General features: G+C 39.0%; 1 protein-coding gene across 2 annotated transcripts; it reads right to left on the bottom strand.

The window, feature by feature from the left end:
• Window positions 1-15,231: 15,231 nt before the first annotated feature.
• On the bottom strand, window positions 15,232-19,468 carry LOC124122738. Of its 2 annotated transcripts, none has more exons than XM_046485862.2 (3): window positions 19,110-19,468; window positions 17,042-17,182; window positions 15,232-16,655 (listed from the first exon to the last, which is right to left on the bottom strand). In XM_046485862.2, the coding sequence occupies exons 1-3, from the start codon at window positions 19,225-19,227 to the stop codon at window positions 16,633-16,635; spliced, it is 282 nt and encodes a 93-aa protein (XP_046341818.2). In that variant the 5' UTR covers window positions 19,228-19,468; the 3' UTR covers window positions 15,232-16,632. The 2 variants fall into 2 exon arrangements, with proteins under 2 accessions (XP_046341818.2, XP_046341817.2); XM_046485861.2 differs by lacking the exon at window positions 15,232-16,655 and adding an exon at window positions 16,676-16,799.
• Between the last annotated feature and the right edge of the window lie 3,384 nt (window positions 19,469-22,852).

Below are 22,852 nucleotides of genomic sequence, written 5' to 3'. Positions count from 1 at the left end.
GGGCAGCAAAACTATTCTTTATTACACTACACATAGGATAAAAGCAAACTTTATTACCTTTCTAAGATTCATGTCACCATTCTAATTGTGTAGATCGATGCTCATGATGTCAATCACTAGACTGTCTTGTCCAGACCGCCGTCACATAGTTGAAATATTACAAGCGCGGCTTTAAACAACAAACAAACAAGCTTGCTGAATTTAAGGTTACCCATGTGTTTTAATGCATCTGACGCATTCTAGCTTTATTAATATCATCATTAAATAGATGCATGCAAAAAGCCTCTGGTCGGTTCCGCCTCAGTTGTGAAGTACAAAGAAGCGTAACGTGACTCAGGGTAGGATCCAAATGGTAATAGACGTTATCAGTGAAACGAGCCCAAAATAACTTGCATTGCATCGATAACGGTACGAGGTCATACAAAATAACAGGCCTTGACGTAAGCGTTGCCATGGTTATCTATATATAGCCAAGTCCCGACCAGAATATTCCCGACTGGAAGACTTCAGGCTGCTAGCAGGACCGCTGGCTGTCGTTAGACGACATGAAGGTTCAAGGCCGAGGTGGCCTCACAGCTAGCGTACAACAATACAAAATGCAGGATTTGTAACATCAATAGCTGGAATGGCTTGTATGCATGTTTTTAGATCACAAAGGTGGAGGCAATATGACTTCGCACAGGGGAGGGATTAAGTAAGAACAGCGTCTGCTGTCTGTCGATTGCACAGCCATGGGGTTTCGTCTGATTTGAAGCTACGCGTATTGAGGGATTGGCTCGTGAGGCGGATGTGTGCCACGAGGTAAAGGTTGGCGAGATTAGAAAAGTGCGAAATAGCTTGCTTGTGGATAATAATTGCAAGCCTCTTATAGCCCGCCTAATTTAGCACATTACATGACTAATATACTTGTCTGAAACTCTATTATGGCTATTTGAAAGAGAGGAAATTGTTCTTTTTATTAGTGGAATAAATAAATTATGATAAAAGGATGTTTGAAAAAATCCCAGTTTGAAAAGTTTAACATTACGTACACGTATAGCTTGTATAGAGGCCCTGTCCATATACCACTGCATAAAGATATTTCCTCAGGATGTAAATACACACATTCATATTGTATGTACATCGCTGTATGACCTGAAGAAAAGGTGTTGTGGATCCAAAAACGTTTCTTAAAATGAACCCCTAGCTGGTGACCCGGGGCAGAATATACCATTGCTAGTTATAGGAGGGCTAGTTCAAAAAGCTCTAAGCCTTAAAAACTTTCACTTTGTGAAAGTGTTTTTGAATTATATTTTTTCAGCATAATCTCTTCTTATATCGACAGTGAAGTTTTTCAATTCCAGTCAGGAAGATGCTTTCTGAAGCCACCCTGAAAAAAACATTTACGGCACCTTTGAGGTCATCGTCGATTCGTTGTCGTCATAGCGCCTTCCACGAAGATGTTCGTTCTGTTTCAAAAACAGGTGGAAATCACTTGGCGCCAGGTCTGACGGTTATTTGAGGGCGAGGAAGCTCTTCGAAACCACATAGTCGCACAGCAGCCTTTGCAAGTCGAGTGGTTTGAGAAGAGGCATTGTCGTGAAGTAGTATAACTCCAGCAGAACTTCAGCATAGAAGGCACTGGTAATCATCTTTTGAACAAGGATCACAACCTTTGCATCCCAGATTACAGTGCCCTTAACTTTCTTCACTGATCTTGAAGACTTGAATTTCTTTGGTGCCGGAGAAGTGGAATGGTACCATTCCATGGATTGACGTTTTGACTTGGGATCATAGTGATAGACTCATTTTTCAGCATCTCTTTTTGAATTTGACGAAATCGTCCTCAATTAGCACTTAATTTTCTCTGGCAATGTCAGTTCATATTTACCTTCGGGGCGGTTGGGTAGCCTAGTGGTTAAAGCGTTCGCTCGTCACGCCGAAGACCCGGGTTCGATTCCCGACATGGGTACAATGTGTGAAGCCCATTTCTGGTGTCCCCCGCCGTGATATTGCTGGAATATTGCTAAAAGCGGCGTAAAACAATACTCACTCACTCACTCATATTTACCTTCAGATCAGAACTTACTTGATGGAATTGAAGTTGAGGGACGTCCAGACCCAGGGTCATGATCAAGGCTTGTTCTCCCAGCCTTAGGGGCGGTCGGGTAGCCTAGTGGTTAAAGCGTTCGCTCGTCACGCCGAAGACCCGGGTTCGATTCCCGACATGGGTACATTGTGTGAAGCCCATTTCTGGTGTCCTCCGCCGTGATATTGCTGGAATATTGCTAAAAGCGGCGTAAAACCATACTCCCTCACCCACTCTCCCAGCCTTAAACATAGCTGCCCAACGGTTAACAGTGGAATAGCTAGGGCAATTATCCCCATACACTTGAGACATGCGATCATGAATTTATTGGGGAGTACTTTTCTCTGAAGTAAAAAAACATTATGACTGCTTGGAACCCGTTCTTTTCCATTTTTGGGTCCATTTGGACCCCTATTTAGCGACTAACGGGATCGGATGGTCAGTCTCGCTGACTTGGTTGATGCATATCATCGAATCCCAATTGCGTGGATCGATGCGCATGACGTCAATCGCTGGACGGTCTGGTCCAGACTCGATTATTTACAGACCGCCGTCATAAAGATGGAATATTGCTGAGTGCGGCGTTAAACAACAAACAAACAAACAAACAAAACGTTCAACTGGTTCTCACTAATATACCAACGGCCTCAACAGACCAGATACACTTGCAATGAACAGGTTCACTTTGTTATGGCCCATAGTTGAAAGTTAGTCAGGCTTTCATGTTTTTGACCAGCCCTCGTAAGAGGCGACTAAAGAATCCCTAAGGATTCAGGCTTAGAAATGTTCCTCATCAACCTCTGCTGGTCGTAAGAGGCGACATAGTGGATCGGGTGGTCAGGTTCGGTGACTTGGTTGACGTCGTGTTGACCACCGGTTTCATTAGATAGTACTAATTCCTGACAACTAATTATTGCCAAAACTCAATGCTTTGAACTTCTACTGAATCTTAACAGAGACAACACTGTTTAACAATAAATTACATTGCCACATAACAATGTAATTGAAAATTGAATGTACTGTTGTTAAATTTGATAATGTCTGTTTATCCACCACTCATTCCTGCAAGAAATTGTAAAAACGTAGTCCGTGGCTGGGTTCGTTTGTGTAAAACTTATTTGGTTCAATGAAGACTGGGGTGAGAAATGAATTTGCAACCACATGAATCCTACCATGTTTGAAATTTTAAAATGTTCAAAGATAAGATTTTTAAGAAACCCAGTAGTAGATGTGTATTATCTTAAAAAAAATGTTTAATTCTTTAAAGGTTTGACATTATAGTTTGAAAAAGAAACACCATGATGAGGTAGATTCCATCTCGACGGTGAAGAAGAAATCGTGATTCATCGCTAAACCACACTCGTCTCCAGTCTCAAATTCCAAGGCTGTAAGGCATGGCACCAACGCAAGCGTCGCTGTCTATGGACCGGTTGCAAAACAGGGACGATAACTGGTCTTCTGGGTCGGATTCCAGCCTCGCGGAGATGGTTCCTGACAGCCTGGTCCGATATCCTTCTCAAACCATGGATGCGTCTTGCAGTCCCCGTGGCTTTGCGATGACGTAGGTGGAACAGTCGAATGTAGCGATTCTGATGATTATTTTTTTCAAGATTTTTGGGAGAAAGAATATTAAATGATAGGTCCCAAAGCGCCTATAAAGTTCAGTTTATAAAAACATATTATTGCTAACTTAAGATATCTACGATTGAAAATCAAACATGCAACAAAATCGGAGGAGGCGTATAGGTTCTGTTGCTCCTCAGTCTAGTAGGACTCGTACAATGGAGATATATTATGATTATGTTGTGCATAATTTACACACCCACTCGTGACTGAGCGCCACCTCTTGCTGAAATCAACGTCTACGCGCCATGGGTATGCTGCAAACAGGAATGGCAAAAAGTTGCCAGACGTTTTTATGTTCATGAAACAATCTTTTCAGAGATGCTATCTACAGCAGGGGAAAATTCATGACTTGCAAAGGCTTCACGTCAGCAAGACAACCATATTGGGTTGGTGGCCAAACTGCCACAATTCCTCGGTTGAGACCAAGTACTCGCAGAATCGTACGCAACCGGTTGAGGGAGCACAACATCCGGCCCCGACGTCCAGCCCGTACGCCCAATTTGGCTTCGCCAGCATTTCAGGTTAAGATTTGTTCGTTGTTTAACGCCGCAATCAGCAATATTCCAGCTATTTGACGGCGGGCTGTAAGTAATTGATTCTGAACCAGACAGTCGCCTTCAACGGCAAGAATGGGTTGCTGAAGACCTATTCTATTTCAGATCTTTTCGGATCCGAGGTTCAGAAGACAAGACTAGGACAGTTTACTGTACGCAGACGCAGAGTCAAGGGTTCATCTGGTCAGCTCTGATGGTCGTGCAAGGAGGGTCTATAGACGCCCTGTGGAACGTTTTAGCGACGCTTGCGTTGCTCAGCGTTGTAATAGTGTGGAGGTGTAATGGCATTGGGTAGCATCACAAACTCACGGGAGAACACAACTCATCATTCAATGGCAATTTGAAAGGCGTACGCTACCGGGACGACATCGTTCGAGATCGTGTTCTATCCTTTGTGCAAATGCAGGGACGTAACGTCCCGGTGCAGCAGGAAAATGCCCGCCAACATATTGCACATTTGAGGCAACATAACATTGCCGTACTGCTAGGGTCGGCTGATTCGGGGCGGGCACACCCGATATTGACATTGTTGAGTTGTTACACCATCCCTCTTCTGGGGCGTGTCGCTGTTACAGGGTATGGGTTTTGTTAATGACAAAACACCAAATATTATGTTGCTATTTACAATAACAATAACACCACTATATATGAAGCAGATCTACTTTGTTCTGTTAGTAATATATTGAGCGAAGCGGCATAGGCGGAGTCCAGTGTTTAGAGTGGGTTGTCGATCTGAATTACGGAATCACCGACAACAGCCTTTTATTAAAATGTGGCGCAGTGTGTGCTCAAGATGTTTTTTCACATCAGTAATACTTCACTTGATCATATGACCTACATCGCTACCAATGTAGCACAGCAACTTGGTTAGTCAACATGAGGTGGGCAAGAAAACCCAACTATCCTTGCATTTCCTTCTGCGCCTTACGTCACTAATATGACGTCACACCACTCACTCTGACGTGCACGCTTGAATATATGCTCTTTGTCGACTTCTATCGTGTTTCTGCACAAAATGTACAAGTTTGAATATTGTAGGAACCGCAACTGTATTTTGTAACCTATAATTTGTACGTCATAATTCAAAACAAGCCTTCCGACAATGACTGAAAATTAGTAGTATTCTATAAATTTTGGTTTTGTTTGGTTGTTGTTTTACGCCGCACTCAGCATTATCCCAGCTATATGACGGCGGTAGTATTCTATAGATGTTAGCTTCTCTGGTGATGCGCCCGTCTCACTTTTTCGCCTGAGTGAGGGTGGGGCGTTGCTGGCCGAGGTGAACCTAAATAATGCTTACTCATTATTTACAAAATCGGCTGTTTCAATCAGAGGTGTTTTTTTTGTAATTAGATACCTCTGGTCACCAGTAAGAATCGAATAATTTCCATTACCACGGTAGACTCCCCTGTGAAGCCCCAATCTTGTTTGGGCATTGTTATAGGCAGAGGCCATATACCATATGCCATATGGTCTCTTTTATAAGAGTCCTGTGTTAAAGAATCAGTATGTGTTTGCGTATGTTTGCGCACGCGTGTGTGTATACAAATTAATACGCATCTTATACTATTAGTTAGCAGACAAGCGAGTTTCAACGACTTGGAATTCAACTTGAGAAGTCTGTCATTTGGAGCAAGTCTTACCCACTTAAAGCCAATTAATAGACAGAATTTGTGTTGTGTGTTCGAGCAACACGGAGAGTTTTGTAAATGTTTTATTATATTTACCTATTTGTGGAATTCTGTCAGGAAACAAATCTCATTAAATGTGAACTAAATACTCGCTGCCGCTACACAAAGATCTTAGGAAATCCCTAACAGGTCACACCAGAACATTTCATCCCACCAATCCAAATGTCTCTTATGAAAGTGAATGCACGAATGTGTCTTCTCATCATGCAACCTCGAAAAAAGTTACAAGAGACATTCTCTCTCTTCAATGGGATACATATGTCAAACGGAAGAGACTTTCCATAGCCCAAAGGCAGTACTGCCATTCAATCTCGGCCAAAAATTAAAGACATTCCCGAATTTTCTTTCGTTCATTTTCAAATTTTGAATCGAGAACAAAATATGTTTCAAAGCCTAGTCTGGAATGGAAGTCGTCATTTTGTGATTAATGGAGAGCTGTTTTCTGAATTGCTGTCTATTTCCTTCCTGATCGGTCAAAGTTCGCGAAAGAGCGTTCTGACGTGAACCGTAATGGGATGTCCTCAGATCTTTGTGCACTGTGATCTGATTTTAATGAGATTTGTTCAAGAAGAAACTGCACCCTTCTGTATGTAAAGTGAGGTGAGGTGAAAATGGGTTCAACGTCGCTTTTAATTTTATTGTACTTATGAAGCGATATGCGTGCATGCGAAGGTGTACACGTCTGCTTGTACCAGTCCGGCTTTTCTAGTGTTATAGCGTTAGCTCATCGAGATGCCATGCCGCAGTTTAACATGAATTGGAGAACCCAACCAGTCATTGTTTTATCTCCTTTTGCCGGGCACCAGGCAGGATAACAAGAAGTACAATCTTGTAACGTATTTTTATATGACGCGGCCGAGGGGATCGATCACCGGCCTTGCGTTCTCCTGTACATGTCTCTGTGGCATCCAGGGCGTAAATTACACGGCCGGCACACGTTCTAAGGACTGAAAAAAAACCCACTCCACACAACTCTTAAAGGATACCACCAAAGCGTGTGGTCTACATCCCTGTTTTATTTTTTTAACGTGAAAGTGAGAATATACATGTATGTACCAAACTTTGCACTACATCATGGCAGTGGAAGAATAGTAAACCTTATCAAACATCTACATCAGCATTGTGCAAGAAACGACACTCGTGACCAAGTCGTCCAGCTATTGCTCTTCTGCACAATTTTAAACGATAAAAAGCCAAATCAAAATACGTGATAATCGACTATCAAGTCTACGTGATCCAAGTAACACTGCCATCAGTAAAATCCGATACTCTCTCAACAGCCATCAGCACAACGGGAACTCGCGCCATGTGTTCCGAGATTTGTATTGGTGCAGCTGTCACGACAGTCATTCTCCCTTGCCATATGCCGATATTCTCTAGACGTTATTTACATTTTTAACCGCACGACCATGATGATGTGAATAATCAATAGGCATGTTGCAAACAGTGGGATTGTTTACCAGATATGTTCCAGATGTTCGAACTTCCAACCAGCGTATGGTGAAAAATGCTTTTGTTGAAACGAGGTCGTCGTTATCGTCTGTCTTCCTAAATCCTCGTATAAGACGATAACTGAATACTATAGAGAAGTGTTTTCACACAAATGTATAACAATGAGCCGATAACTGAAAGTCCCGAGGCGAAAGTTACAATTTTATGTCAAAAGACACGAGGGTTTTGCCTGTATGGTTTACGCCGCACTCAGCAATATTCCAGCTGTATGGCGGTTGTCTGTAAATAATTGTGTCTGAACCAGACAATTCAGTGATTGAAGTCATGAGCATCGATCTACGCACATTGGGGTGCGATGACATGCTATAACCAAGCCAACGAGCCTGACCACCCGATCCCGTTAGTCGCCTCTTACAAGCATGGGATGCTGACGTCCAATTCTACCCTTGTTCTTTTTCATAAAAACATCATTCTTCCATCTTTTTCAAACAGTTTGCAAACAGTAAGAACCAGTGCCTTGAGTGTTAACGTACAGCTAACCATCTTAACTGGTGGGGATTAGTCATGTCATGGTAACAAAGACGTCACAACGGTCTGCAAAGCAATGGGATGCAATTTCATTGTAGTGATATCTTCTTGGAGACTGTTATTTATTTACGATGTGGTGAGAAAATAACAGTTACAAAATCGAATGTGACTAGTACAAATATCACTAGATGGTGCAGCAGTGTACTGCTTATGTCAACCAGGCGTAAGGACAGAATGACATCACAATGGATACGGCGTAAAAGCTGAAGGTTGTTGTCAGTCGACAATTGTGCTTTTCTGAGACGGTGGTTGATCTGGCCTTATTTTCTAAAGGGGAGTTAAAAAAGATCAAAGAAAAAGATACCTAATAAAGAAAGTATTACACTCGCATGGGTCTTGGACCCGTGAAGATTTCGGGGAAGAATAAGTCTTCAGCAACCCATGCTTGCCGTAAAAGGTGACTATGCTTGTCGTAAAAGGCGACTAACGGGATCGGGTGGTCAGGCTCGCTGACTTTGTTGATTCATGCCATTGATCCCAATTGCGTGGATCGATGCTCATGATATCAATCACTGGATTGTCTGGTCCAGACTCGATTATTTACAGACCGCCGTCATATAGCTGGAATATTGCTGAGTGCGGCGTTAAACAACAAACCAACCAACCAACCTACTGATTGTACGAAACTCGTAACAATTCATGCATTACCCTCGCTCGGAAAATACAAGATTTCTGACACTCATTTCGTAAAATCAGTATGACAAACATGCCCGTATTAGAACATATCGGGGTTCATAAAATACATGTGTGCCCTAGAGTCGAAACGTGTATTGTTTCCGTCATCCGGACGGCATTGTTGGCGTCATTCGAATCTTATTGTGACTTGAGGTCGGAATGACGTCACACTAGAAACGACGTCATATCTGAAGATTGACTTCATTCGACAAGTTGTTCCGCTGCTGGGCCTACCTTTAGAATATACAGTACCTTGGGTGCGTTGCAAAGCGCCAATCGCTTGTAAGCGATGTACAGCGATTCGCCTCACAACAGTGCGCTAACTTTCAGCCGCTTGCAAGCGAAACAATCGCTGGCTGAGGTCGCTTCGTTGTCAAACCAAATGACTTTGACAGCGGAAGAAGAAATTCTTGACTGGATCAACGAGGAAATGAGCAAAGGCAGCTGACACCCCATCATCCTCAGTCTGCTCCACATTTTCAAAGTAGTCATAAATTTCATCAGCTCGTCATCGAGCCTCTTCTATTATGATCTTCATAACGTCAAGGTAACCAAGCGGTAGTTGCGCCGCCATTTTGGAACAGTGCGCAAGCGCTTCCAACTGTTGCAGACCCCGGGATGAGCGATTAATTAGCTTTCTCTTAGCGATTCGTGGCTTGCAACGCGCCCCACAATACACGTGACAATACCCCATGACGTAATTTGTAGTATTTTGTTGCCAGTCACACCAGCGAAACACTGCCTTGTGACGTCAGGGGTCGTCGAGTGTGCATAAGCTTCTGCCAGTGATCTATCATCTCTTTATTACTTGCCCGTGAAGAGATCACCCGTTTAATAAACATACAGCTGTATTACACATTGTGTAATACCAAAACGCGTGCTTGTGTACTCTCGGAACACGTTTAATGAACAAATATTGAAAGCTCTCAACATCACTTGGCTTATTCAAAGACATTGCGTTGCTAGGGTGACGTCACATGGCATTGTTTCGCCGATGGGTCTTGCAACAAAATTCCACAAATTACGTCATCGGGTATTGTGACGTTATTGTAAAGTTTGAGGTACAAGGCCCGTTCCACAAGGCGATCGTATTGTAGCGCAACGACAGTCGTTAGTCTAAGTTAAAGTATGCGAGTTGCGTTAGTCTTAGCCCTAAGATAATTTTGTGAATTCTAAAGGTGGACCGTTGTATGGTATTAAAGTCATACCTTTCAACTTTTGACGTGTTTGAAGTATTATTCTGTTAAACTCAATAAAATTGGACTATGCCGTGGATCGTGTAGGTGTCAGCTAGCCTATTCATACTCAACAGTATAATTCTAAAAACGTTGTAAATGGCAAGTAATAAATAAAATACTTAACTCGCTCCCGTGTAAAACCAATTTTATGAAACTCGTGAATAGTTGTGGTATCTGACTCGCTTTCGCTCGTCATATCCAGAACTATTCACGAGTTTCATAAAATTGGTATTACACGGGAGCTCGTTTAGTATCCTATATACACGCAATGTCATTGAATACGCCCAGCGGCGTTGAGAGTTTTGAATATTTGTTTATTAAATACAGCCTGCGGCGGCGCATTTTAGAGCAAGCGCTAGTTTACGAAATCACTTTTATTTTTTAATACAATTTTTATTTCGTTTTTCTCGTAATTCAAGTGGATAAAATGGTTATAAATGAGAACTAATATACATATTTTTTCGGATCATTAATTTTCAGTATGCACAAGAATGCAGTATATTAGGGATATAATATTGGTGATGAACACATCATAATGTCGCCAGTGTTAGGGTACGTTACCCCGGACTCTTTCCTTAGCCCTTGGATCCCCTTTTACGATCATTAGGGTTAGGTGAGGTGAGGTGAAATTGGGTTTAACCCTCTGGATGCCGAGTTTTTTTTCTGACGCACATTTTCCAAAGATCGGAAAAGTGAAGGTTGTGCGAGAATTGCGCTCACGCGGCACTGGATCTACCTCTGGCTATAAAATTACGCAGAGGTGGAGAATATTAAATATCCTATTTGATGGTGTAAAGTTAACTGCAAATAATGAACCGGTTTTAAAAAAATACACTTCTAAGTGTTGCCCGAGATTTTTTTCTGCCTTGACAAACAGTAAATTTCTCCGCTTTTTATCGTACACCGATAAAAGTACTGTGCGACGATTTTTTTTATTTACATGCTTTACGGAATCTGTGAGCGAACAAAATACTGACTAATATCTGAACGACATAACTATATACCAAATGGAGTTATATGCGTATGTATAACGACAAACATGAAATGCCAAAAATAGCTTGCCGTAAATGACGAAAACTGATTTTTCTCTATGACGTCAAAAGGCGACAGAGAGGTTACACACGTACAAAGAAAAAGGGGCATAACTCCGCTATGTTCAGCACTAGTTTATTGTAACTCAGGTCACTTGGTGAGAATTAGCTGTGGGTAAGGACAATATATTTTCGTGGTGTTTTGTTCACGAGGAACCAAACTATTCCAACACAAATATCGATAAAGAAACTGTATACGTTTAGTAGTAAAAAAAACCCATAAGAAATGATGAAATCGTGCTTCATAAAAAAGAGGTAATAGAGAAATGGAGGGCCCTATCTAACCTATAACTTAGTCCTTAGATTCAAACATTCTCTTGAATGTGTAAATGTAATTTGACTAATGTTGCACCATTATTAATGGAGCACTAGCCTTATCATCAAATGTAATGAAATATCCAAAAAAATAACACCGTTCTATTTGACGTCATGGCTGGTTTTATGTCTTTCATAACGTCGGAGAAAGACGACACTGGTATTTTGATTATTATATATCTCCCCTAATTTTCGTTCATGATATGGAAAATCTCGATGTGTAAAACGGAATATGACGCTTTTTCGACACAACATAAAATGACTGTTTTCACCAATTAAATAATGTCTTGAATATGTAAACAATTAGCTAGTTTATCATGTGCCTTAATTGGACAAGACACGCACCTGTTTGGCATCAATTTACGCAATGAAATACCAAAAAGAATATTTCAAAACAACCAAATTATATTCAATATTGGACAGATATTGTTATTATTTCTCTTCATCTCGTCTCAGAATTACACACTAAAAGATGCGAAGAAAGCTCTATTGGTATAAAATTGTCAGGATAATCGTATACGGTTGAACCAACAGCTAGCTAGGTAACTTGGCATGGGTTATATTTTTATACATTTTACAATTCCTGGAGAAATAAAGTGAACAGTTTAATATCCTGTGATCACAACATTAAAAAAAGAATGAACCCATTGATTATATAATGCAAAACGAGAGGAATAATTCGTAAATTGTTTGCGGCTAACACGTATACGCACCTGGCGAATCGTTAGATATCACGGCTCTGTGTATCAAATGACAAAAAAACAAAAAACAAAAACAATTCCAAGACCAAGAAAATTCTTTCAGAAATGTGTGCATATCTTTTTACGAAAAATATTATCCATTTTGTTAAAGTAATATAGATCTATTCAGTTTTAGTTATAAAATAAAATGAAACAGCTATTCAAAGACATTGGTTATATGAACTTATAATATTGACTATTACACATCCCAAGAAATACGTACATGCTGCAGTTACCTTTACGCTTCATCTTGTAACACTTGTCCAAAGGAAAGAAATATCGCATTCGACACTAAAAACCTATCAATTGTTATGTAAATAATGTTCAAACAAACAGGAGATTATCAAAGGTTCCTTCATTCATGTTGTGGCTTATATTTGCGTATGATATCATTTTGAACATTGACAAATATCCAAAGGGAAATTAATTCTGTGAAAAAAAGTATAAAAACATATGCAAAATCTACATCATAACTTAAACTGTAAACAGCATGATACAATGATCGTGTGCACTCTCATTCAAGGACCTTCACCTCAAAGGAATTACCAAATATGTACAACAATGTTGACGTATGACATCACTACCTGTGACCCACTTTTACAAAATGGCGTGTTCACTGTCAACAGTACGCGGGATTTTACGAGGGGACTTTCGTTGATTCAGGGATCGCATATACATAAATATGACATGTAAGTAATCAGAAACATTCTGACAATCTATGTACTGTTATTTGTTGTTATAATTTTCATTGAAAAAAACCGAAATAGTCAGAAATTCCGATAAATACCGTTGTCGTTGTGCGTGATTTTGCGTCAGTCATGGCGTCACACAGGACGGTAACTTTGACAATTTCTGTTGAAAATATCAAATCATTGCAGTGTATCTATTTTAAATTCCCTAATGTTTCCTACTACTCTCTTCCCGTGCATATTCTGAAAATGTTGAGCCAATATCTTGAAAGAATAGACGAATGGATAGCTCAAAATAGGAGAAAATGCTACACTGTGTAAAGTCTGTTTTTTGCTTTGTTTACATTTCAAACAAGTGCAGTTTTTCGAGCACAGCGTTCGTTTTCACACCTAACATATTTTGCTTGATTTCATCCAGCCACTTTGTATTGGTGACAAAGACCATTGGTCATTTGATTCTAAAATGTATGAGGAATTCAAGGATGTGTGTATCGCAGCTAAGTTTGAAATATACGCGATGTTACAGGCGCCTCATAACCGGTGTACCTGAAACGTGATTTTGTAAACACTATCCAATATGGCGGAAAGTTCACTTCGGCGTTCGTGTTTTCGTATTTTCCAAAACATTCGAAACGATTCTCGGGTTATCGGAGACGTTTTGGAATGATCATTGGTGATTTCATAAAAGACAGATACCCGTGATCACTAATATCCTATTTTGGAAATTCATTTCTCCCAGTAAATATCCTAAATTTAGATTTCAAAACATGCTGTCAATAACGCCGTGAGAGGTGATTTAGTAATGTGTAAAAAATGGCGACATTTACGATGTACCTAATTTTCAGAGGTCATTTTCAGTAATTTTGCTTGGCCTAAAATGCCAGTGGATGATATCACAGAACAGGTAATTTCCCACCTTATTCAAAACTGTGAAGTGTATTTGTGTGGGTGATGTATTTTGAATTTTATTCGACTTCAAAGTGAGGGTTGTAGAGGAAGGACATATATGTCCCTCTGGCATCCAGGGGGTTAACCCTCTGGCTGCCACCTAAAAATAGCCTGTGTACTATCGCTGTGCCGAGTTTATTTGCGAGTGACGTTGTGGAAACTGCACACTTTCGTCTAAAAACGACGTAACGTAACAACGATAAAACCCACAATTTTCAAATTTCACACTAGAACAGCACAACCATTTCCCTAACTGTCTATGTAAATATTGTAAAGCATTAACGTGATTAACAGTAGTTTATAGCTCGGCAAACGTATTGAATATGCGATTTTCTACAAAATGTCCATGGCGGCTGTTTTGTTGACATTGCGCACTGGATACTTTGAGCGTCTTGTCAGGTTGTAAATCTCCACCAATATAAAAACCAAAAACATTATGCGAAAGCCCGTTTGTTTCCAGATTACCGTGTTGAAAATGAAACATTTCCGTGGAAAATCGTCCGCGAAATCGTCGATTACGAATTTGTTCAAATATGTGTGACGCCATTTTGTCCTTAAAATAGTGAAATTGTAACGTTATCGTTTGCATATCATGTCGGAAAAAGCATATTAATGAAAAAACTATTTATGAGTAAGGAATAAAATCTTATCCCTAAAATCTGTGGTTTATTACCTACATGCTGATATAAATTGTAACGTGTAACCTTAGCTATGAAATTCAAAATTACGTACTTTTAGAAAGAAGAGAACGAAATCGCATTTCAAACTAAAACTTATACGCGGTGTTGTGTTTTCTTCATTGCAATAAATTATTTTTCTTTTCGGTCATTATTCATTTTTTAGTAAGAAAATCATACTATGTAATCTGCAAAGAACATGCCCTTATGCATGGCATATTTTTACTTTTCTTGCACCGAAAGGTATTCCTCACGGCTCATGTCAATCAGTTCACTGTAAATACTCCTACCAGGCGATGGCGGACATGTCCATTTGCACGTCGACGAAATTTGCATACTGACGATTGAACGAGTTAGTCTCGTATCTTTATGAATCCTTAATAACGTTGTTTTATTTTCATTTTTAACTAATAACGATTATACAAACACAAAACAATATAAAAAAATCACATGAAGTAGAAACAATACGAAAATGCCTTTTGTGTTGTCGACAGCTTTAGTTTTGAATATTTCAAAATGTCGTCGACCGTGTTCAGCGGTGTTTGGGATTTTGGATTTACTATAACATCTTTGACAGCAACCGAGATAGTAAGTACATTTGAACATCATTCTGTAAGCAAAGCTTAGTGTTCTAGTGATGGTCTGAAATCTGTCGTAATTTGGAGATGATAAACGCATTGATTCATCAAAGATTCAAACGTTGCGATCTGGTCATATTTTCCCGATTTCCATCTCCGTCCCTGCTTACATCAGCAGCCACTGAGTGACCATCAAGCAGTATTAAAGACATGGATCCACTGATCACAAACCCAAAGGAACTGTATTAGCTAACATTTATTACAGTCAGATGGATGTATATGTGATTTTTGTCATGAAATGTTCAAAGTATAATCAAAATTGATCTCGATAATTAATCTTTCTTTCGGGAACTTTTTGACGAATGATTTCCATGGCGATGTGGTAGACTAGCTGTTATGAATACCATTATCCGAAGTATATTTCAACGGACATTTAATACAAATCAAACCATGTATTCCTGGTAATGTTTGACGAATTTGAAAAAAAGGTAATCTATGAAGAATTTGTAAACACCAAAAGGCACAGGTTACCCGCTCGAAAAAAACGGGCATCATTTCAGATTTGCGCAAGCCGGAACAAATACGTTCACGGCTTGCTGTCTTCTCTCACGTCCGCGCTTGCTCGTGGCATTTACCGCTAAAATTTATGGATTACATTATGTCTGTTGAGCGAACTTTATCAGAAGAAATTTTCAATTTTTAAGGGTTTATCATAATAAGGACTAGAAGTAAAAAGTTTCTTTAGTTCTGTAGATGTATGTAAGTCATTGGTTATGATAACATTGGAGAATCGATTTCCATATATCAATTAATAATTAAAAAGTATGCTTACATATGCATACATGAACATTTTTGAATATTTTGTTAATATTCCAGAGGAACAACCACACTTTCATATGGCTGTAATTGGAAAGACTTTAGAAAATTATTTCTTATTCCAAGGTCCTTACTGTTATACTTACTGTCCTTAATGTACTTTATTTAATATTTTGAAAAGTATCATCAGTAACAAATCTTGTAACTGTTGAAATGAGATATATAAGACAAATGTACAAATCTCTCAATCTATACATATTTATTGACAGTATTTACATGTGAATAATATATAAACTATGTACAATAAAGTTTAAAAAAAGGGCCGCATCTTAGCTGGAATACTGCTGAAAGCGGCATGAATCATACTCACTCTATTTACATGAAGTACATAATTGTGAACAAAAGATCAATGATCCATATACAATGAATCGCCACGAATTAACTGGAATATTGTAAATGTGGCGTTGAATCATACTCACGCACCAACATGTCCTTTTATATATACACAAATCCATTTTCTATTTACAGTAAATATATATAATATATATCATTAATATAATTTAATCTATTTACAATGAATCGCTGTGATGTTGCTGCAATGTGATCAACTGTGTGATACTGACGGAAACAGCGTGCACAGAGACCAATGTGGCAGTCAGGACACCAGGTCCTGACCTTTCCTGCGGAGCCATCGAAGGTCCTCTGTCTCTTTCTGCAGAGAACACACTGTTTCCTCTTCCCTTCAGGCAGCACTTCTATGAAGTGACGTCCGGTCAGTCGTCGGGAAGGAGGCTGGGTCCTGGGCCTGCCAGTCCTCCTCTTCACCTGAGTGTTCCCGACGAGTGAGTGGAGAAGGGACATGTGGAAGTCCAGACGGGAGGTCGTTCTACCATGGGTGTTCAGGAATGTCTGATAGGCAAATGAAATGACTATGAAACATTAAAATCAAACATTATGAAATAGCTGTTCAGAAGATAAGGTCGAACAAATCAACACCTCCATCCCCTCCTCTGAGTTGCTGTTCAAAATAGCATATAGGAGGGGCATGGTAATCTGAAACATATATCATAATTTATTACATGAATTATTATAAATCATGCTGACATATATCATTGTATTTGATACATGTACATGTAATGATAATCTTAATATCATACAACTTATATCCACATTTATACCTAAACGAGACACCAAATATGAAACAATTCCTTACTTAGTTTTGGATGACAGGCATTGTGTATGTTGATTTTGAATTCATGCACTTAATGATATTTGTATTTATCAATTCTTGTTACCTGGAGGGTTGACAGGGCCGCACTCCTCGGCAAAGTCAATGCTGTTGCCGAGGTCAAAGCTGTCTGTGTCCAGCACGGGCAGCCAGGGGCCACAGACCATTGGTTTGGCCCCTGCCTCTTCTTGGTTATTTTCCTCGTGATCTGAAATTTGAAATAATGCTTCTTATTAATAATGTCCTTTTCAATCACATATAAAAGTGCTAAGGGAAAGGATTCCTTGTTAAAAGATAGATATGTGTAGTGTGTCAATGCATTCAAATAACATAGGAGCATGGAAAAAGCATGTATGAATCATTCCACTTCACAGACCATATCCTGGACAGAGTAAAACTGTATTATCAAAATTCAAATATCATGAAATTTAAAAGCTTTTCAAATAATTTTGAATAATGACATGGTGGAAAATTAAAGCATAAGAATTAAGAGGTTGCAGATAAATTAATGCAATCACAATAGTGAGGACATGGTTAGCTTTGTTTATTTGTTTGCCTCTTTAGTATTTTTTTATGTGATGCTTAACACCGAAATCAAAATGAAGGGTTGGAACTAAAATACTTTACAAGACAGGGTAAAATTCCATTGTACTGTTAAAACAATGGGAAGATTTGGAAATTTGTCTACAGATAAGTGAGCTGGTATTAATTTCCATGTCATTGTCCTGATTATATATTTGCAAAACAGTCTAATAGTTAAGGTATCATAAGGACTAGTAGACATTTGCCAATTTTATAGGGTTTTGTTATACTCATCATTATAATATATGGACTAGTGGACTAAAATGTCAGTTTCTATCGCTGAATTTGCAAATTTTCATGGATGTTTCTTATCATAATTGGAACTAAGCAACTGCTGACTCATGTTTTCTTGGTGATCAAGGGGAGATAATGTGATTTGTTTATGTCCTATAATATCTCCCTTGGATACATACTTTTTGCAAATTGCTTCATGGAAGTTTGTCATTTCTCCAATTTATTTTATGTTTGTTATCAATCTTAAATTTAAATAAAGATATAAATATATCACATATATATATATACATATAGACCTATAGACATATATTTAGTTTATTGAAGGAAATGTTTCAGACCCTGTAGATCTAGTGAATATTTTACAACACAGTATCAATATTCATGTGGCAACTTTATTTTCGTCAAGGCTAATATTTTGCTTGTAATTAATATGTATAACCTGTGACCTTTTTAGTTGGGTACAGATTAAACATGTTGAAAGACTTATTCTTCATTACTACAAAATAAAGATAAGATTAGGATATATGTGCTCCACATGAATGTATTAATGAAAACTGAAGGGCTTCCTTGAGTAGTCACAGGGAAACAATTGTGTAATCATGATGCAAACATTTCCAGGGTGAGAACTAAAATCAAAAGCTTTACAATGATGCTAAATTTAAAAAAAAAAATTGGCCATAGCTTCCACGTCTCCGGGTGAGGGAACATTTGTTCAGTGCGCTGACCCCCCAACCCATTGGCACAAGGACAACAGTCACTTGGTGCAATGCCACTCCCCTTTCCCCTTAGTAAGTTATAGTAAATGTTAATCTACATCATTTAGATATATTTTTAACATTTAAAATTATGAAACATATTCATTTATTTTTAAAATTTCAAAATAAGTTAGACATTTTAGATTTTTTAGGAATGACTCACTATACTCATTTAAAAATATGGCTTCATGTCCAAAGTGTGAACTAGTGTGTCCTTCAAGATAAATTTAATTTTTAACAAAGACATTTTTCCATTAATATTACTGAGCTTTACCAAAAGCATGTGTAGGCCACATGTAGACATGTTAAAACTTCACTACCATGAGAGACTTTCTTTCAAATCAATTTCATGAAATACTTAACAAGGTAGTTTGCTGTTTCTACTATGACTATCATGGTATGGTAGATATTTTTAACATTTTAAACATCACAACTGTCACGAGTAGATCTAGCCTACAATTTGGAAAATTGCTAAAAAAAAATAACAAATTCTTATTCCCGCCATTGCTTTGACACTGACAGTACACCTACTCAATTTACTGAAAATGAATTAATGTTACTTACCGCTTATCTCTTCCTGGGAGTCGGACTCGGAGTCGGAATCGAGAGAATCGACGGATATGTCCGACTCGAAGTCCGACTCCCCCAAATCATCGTCGTCGCCAATTCCCACCGCAGACATTATTCCTTCTTGGTGGACAGCTTCGATCGCAATGTTGTCGTCTGTCACATGGGGCTATTTTTATCCCTATGAATATTCATGCTCTCGGCGGGAGGCGAACGGTTTTTTTATATTTGATTTGTGTTCATCGCGCTGATTCGATAAACAAAGCACGAAGATAAAGATTAAAGCATATAATGTATAAATATTTACATTGGATGTCATATTTAACACTGTTGGTGATTTCAACATCAAATTTTATTTTGTTTTACTCGGGCACCTGTAACCTCTGTGACGTGGCATGTCAAAGGTCGCGGGTCACGGTATTTCGTTCCAGACGAACAATCGGAAATTTGCCGCTCTTGCCAACCCCGTTATGGTGGATGATTGAAACCAACTGTCGATAACCGTAACAGCTTCATTTGTATTCGTGAAATAAAAAAACTTAGTCTTGCAATAATAATAAGGTATTTAACAATAACAAACCGCATGAATACAAAATTTACATACTGAAATTAAACGAAAGATTATTAATAATTTAGTAATGAATTCTACTGTCAAAGAGCTAGCTATTTATATTTAGACATACGAACTAATAATAAATATATAGATTCATCGGGGACCGGTATTCAAGTAATTTTAACTGACATTTACACGTTCATAATTCAACATCATATAGTTCTTGTTTATATACTTATATAACCAATAAATTATAAATATATTCGACACTGCATAAGATCCTATATGCCGTTGCTACCAACCTACTTTTCAACGTCTTGTAATAAATTGGGTCGCCTCATTAAACATACGAAAACGTGACTTACATATAATCAGTCACAAAACATGAACAACACAGACCAAAGAGGGTGTGTCAAAGTTTACCATGTGCGTTTTCGTTTCTTCTGGGAGACATGCTTTCGACTTGTTTTCTCTCATGAAAAGTACCGCTAAGCGACCTTCAACTTCGGTCGCCATTTTGTTTTAAGTTTCGGCTAAAAAGTTGCGGTACCTTTTCTGTGTTTTTGCAGAATTTGAGGTTTAGGAAGCATGAATGGAATTTCTAAGTATACGTATGAATATGAGAAGTGGCACATTTTCACACAGACTGTTTTTAAAAGATGTCAGTAGGTATGTATAACTGTATGAATGTTTTTGAATACGCTTTGATATAAATGTGATGAACGAGGCCTTGAACAAATACTGTAAAAAAAATATATACACTCCATTCACCATCGATAAACTGGGCATTTAGTTGGTTTCATTAGCTAATTAATACATAGATGCGTAGATATTTGACTATTTTCAATCTTTTAACCAAAATATTTATGAAGGTTTCAAACATTCCTTCGCATATGGATTTTCAATCAGTCGGTGCAATTTGTTCGAAATGAAAAAATATTTCAATGGCGGCACATTTGAACGAAAGTGTAAACAAGGGGAATTTGACTAACTCCATATGCGTTATTTATTGACAGTAGAGTTGTGAAAATTACACAGATGTGATGGAAATTTACTGCTTTTTGCGATGTTGCAATTGCTATGGGCTTGGGGTAATCCAAAAATATTTTATTTCAATTCTTTTAACATGATGTTTCAGAAGGACATATATGTCCCTCTGGCACAGCAACTGCGTTTTGTGTAGGGACATATATGTCCAAATGGCATCCAGGGGGTTAACGTCGCGTCCAAGATTATTGCACTTATATAGCGACGTGCATGCACGTGTATGTGTGTGTTGCTGCTTGTACTAGTCCGGACTGATGCCGATTTATAGTGCTAGCTCACTGAGATACCATGCCGCAGTTGAACATGAATATCCCACTCAGACACAGTATACCGACCAGTCCTTGTTTTAGCCCCTTAATGCCCTGATATCTTTACATGACATAAATTTGATCTACAGTCAGAAAGAGCTACTGGAAACCGTTCTCACTCCTGGAACATTCACAAAAGCCACTTTCACCGGCTACTTTTTTTCAGTTGATTCAAAAGCGAACTAGCCATTGTGTCGTCACTAGCCATGCTTATTCCTCCCTCGTTCCTTACTATTATCCACATCATCCTTAGTGTTCCCTACCACACTCTTCTGTCACAAATATCACCCGACGAATTATTATATACCACGTCATTCATGCGTACTCGCGAGTTCGGCTTCCGACGTCTGGAGCCGTTTTCAGTTCGAGCCATATCAGCTCATTCCTCACCTCTCTGTATCTTGTAGATTACGAAATGAGACGAGTGTGCCAAATGGCATCGGGATCATTCGTATGTGTCCGTAGACTAAAGTCACGAGACACCATGCCAACCCGTAACCTTCGTAAGTGTCCGTCACCTATTTCGATCCTTTCCTGTTGTTGCGACTTGCTGTCCTCAGAGGTAAACACTAAAGTTCGTTTCTGTGTGTCGGCATCTTCTTCGGTAATAAATAAAACATTATATTCGTGTTCATGTCCTCTATAAATCACAACCCGTTAAGATCCGGTTTAGAACTGGTCTTCAGTAACCCATGCTTGTCGTAAGTGGCGACAAACGGAATCGGGTGGTCAGGCTCGCTGAATTGGCTGATGCATGTTTTGTTTGTTTGTTTGTTGTTTAACGCCGCACTCAGCAATAGTCCCGCTATAAGACGGCGGTTTGTGAATAATCGAGTCTGGACCAGACAATCCAGTGATGGACATCATGAGCATCGATCCACGCAATTGGGATACGATGACATGCATCAACCAAGTCAGCGTGTCTGACCACCCGATCCCGTTAGTCGCCCTTTACGGCAACCATGGGTTGCTGAAGACCTATTCTACCCCAGATCTTCACGAGTCGGTTGATGCATGTCATCGTATCCCATATGCGTAGATCCATGCTCATGTCTAGACTCGATTATTTACAGATAGCAATATTCCAGCTGTATGGCGCCTGAGTGCAGCGCTGAACAACAAACAAAAACTCAATGGGGCATGACAACTGCCAGACTTTTTTCACCGCAATTTCAGCAAAGCACCTGGATATTATATGTACTGAACCGCAAAAGAAACGAGTCCCATTGAAATATATCAGTGGAAGTTTGGAGGCATCTCTGGCATTAGTCTATACAAAATTAAATTTGGCGGCCAAAATGTGTCACAAATATGGATTGTAAGGGATGTCAAAACGCACCTTAACGGTCATGGTACAAAATCCTGAATACTTTCCATGCAAATCAAAATGCATTTGCGTTTCCTTGGGCCTTTTCTGATAATCACCCCAATAGAACGATTTTGACTTTTCCAAATCATTGTCAAAATATCTTGCAACGATTATCGTCCCGTGCATATTCGCAATTATCTCAGCTGATGTTTGCACAAACTGACGACTTCAATCTCTCGAAATAGTAGAAAATGTAAACATGTTGACAGATTTGTTTACATTTTCAAACGAGTAGGCCTACTGGTAGGTTTCAGAGAACAGGGTTTGGTTCCACATTCAATAGAAGTTTTGGTACTTAGACAGTTTCTCAATTGTTAATGGTATGATGAATTCAAGGATGTACGTTTTGTAGCTGTGTAAAATATACAAGATGAACTCGGCAGACGCGAAAAGAATGGTGATTTTGTAAACACTATCGTTATTTTCGAAGTTTCGGAAACGAATAAAGGGTTTTTAAGTCTTT

This window comes from Haliotis rufescens, unplaced genomic scaffold (genome assembly GCF_023055435.1).
Source record: "Haliotis rufescens isolate VD_foot unplaced genomic scaffold, xgHalRufe1.0.p SCAF_5, whole genome shotgun sequence".
Taxonomy (NCBI): Eukaryota; Metazoa; Mollusca; class Gastropoda; order Lepetellida; family Haliotidae; genus Haliotis; species Haliotis rufescens.
This window is presented reverse-complemented; position numbering and strand designations above follow the sequence as displayed.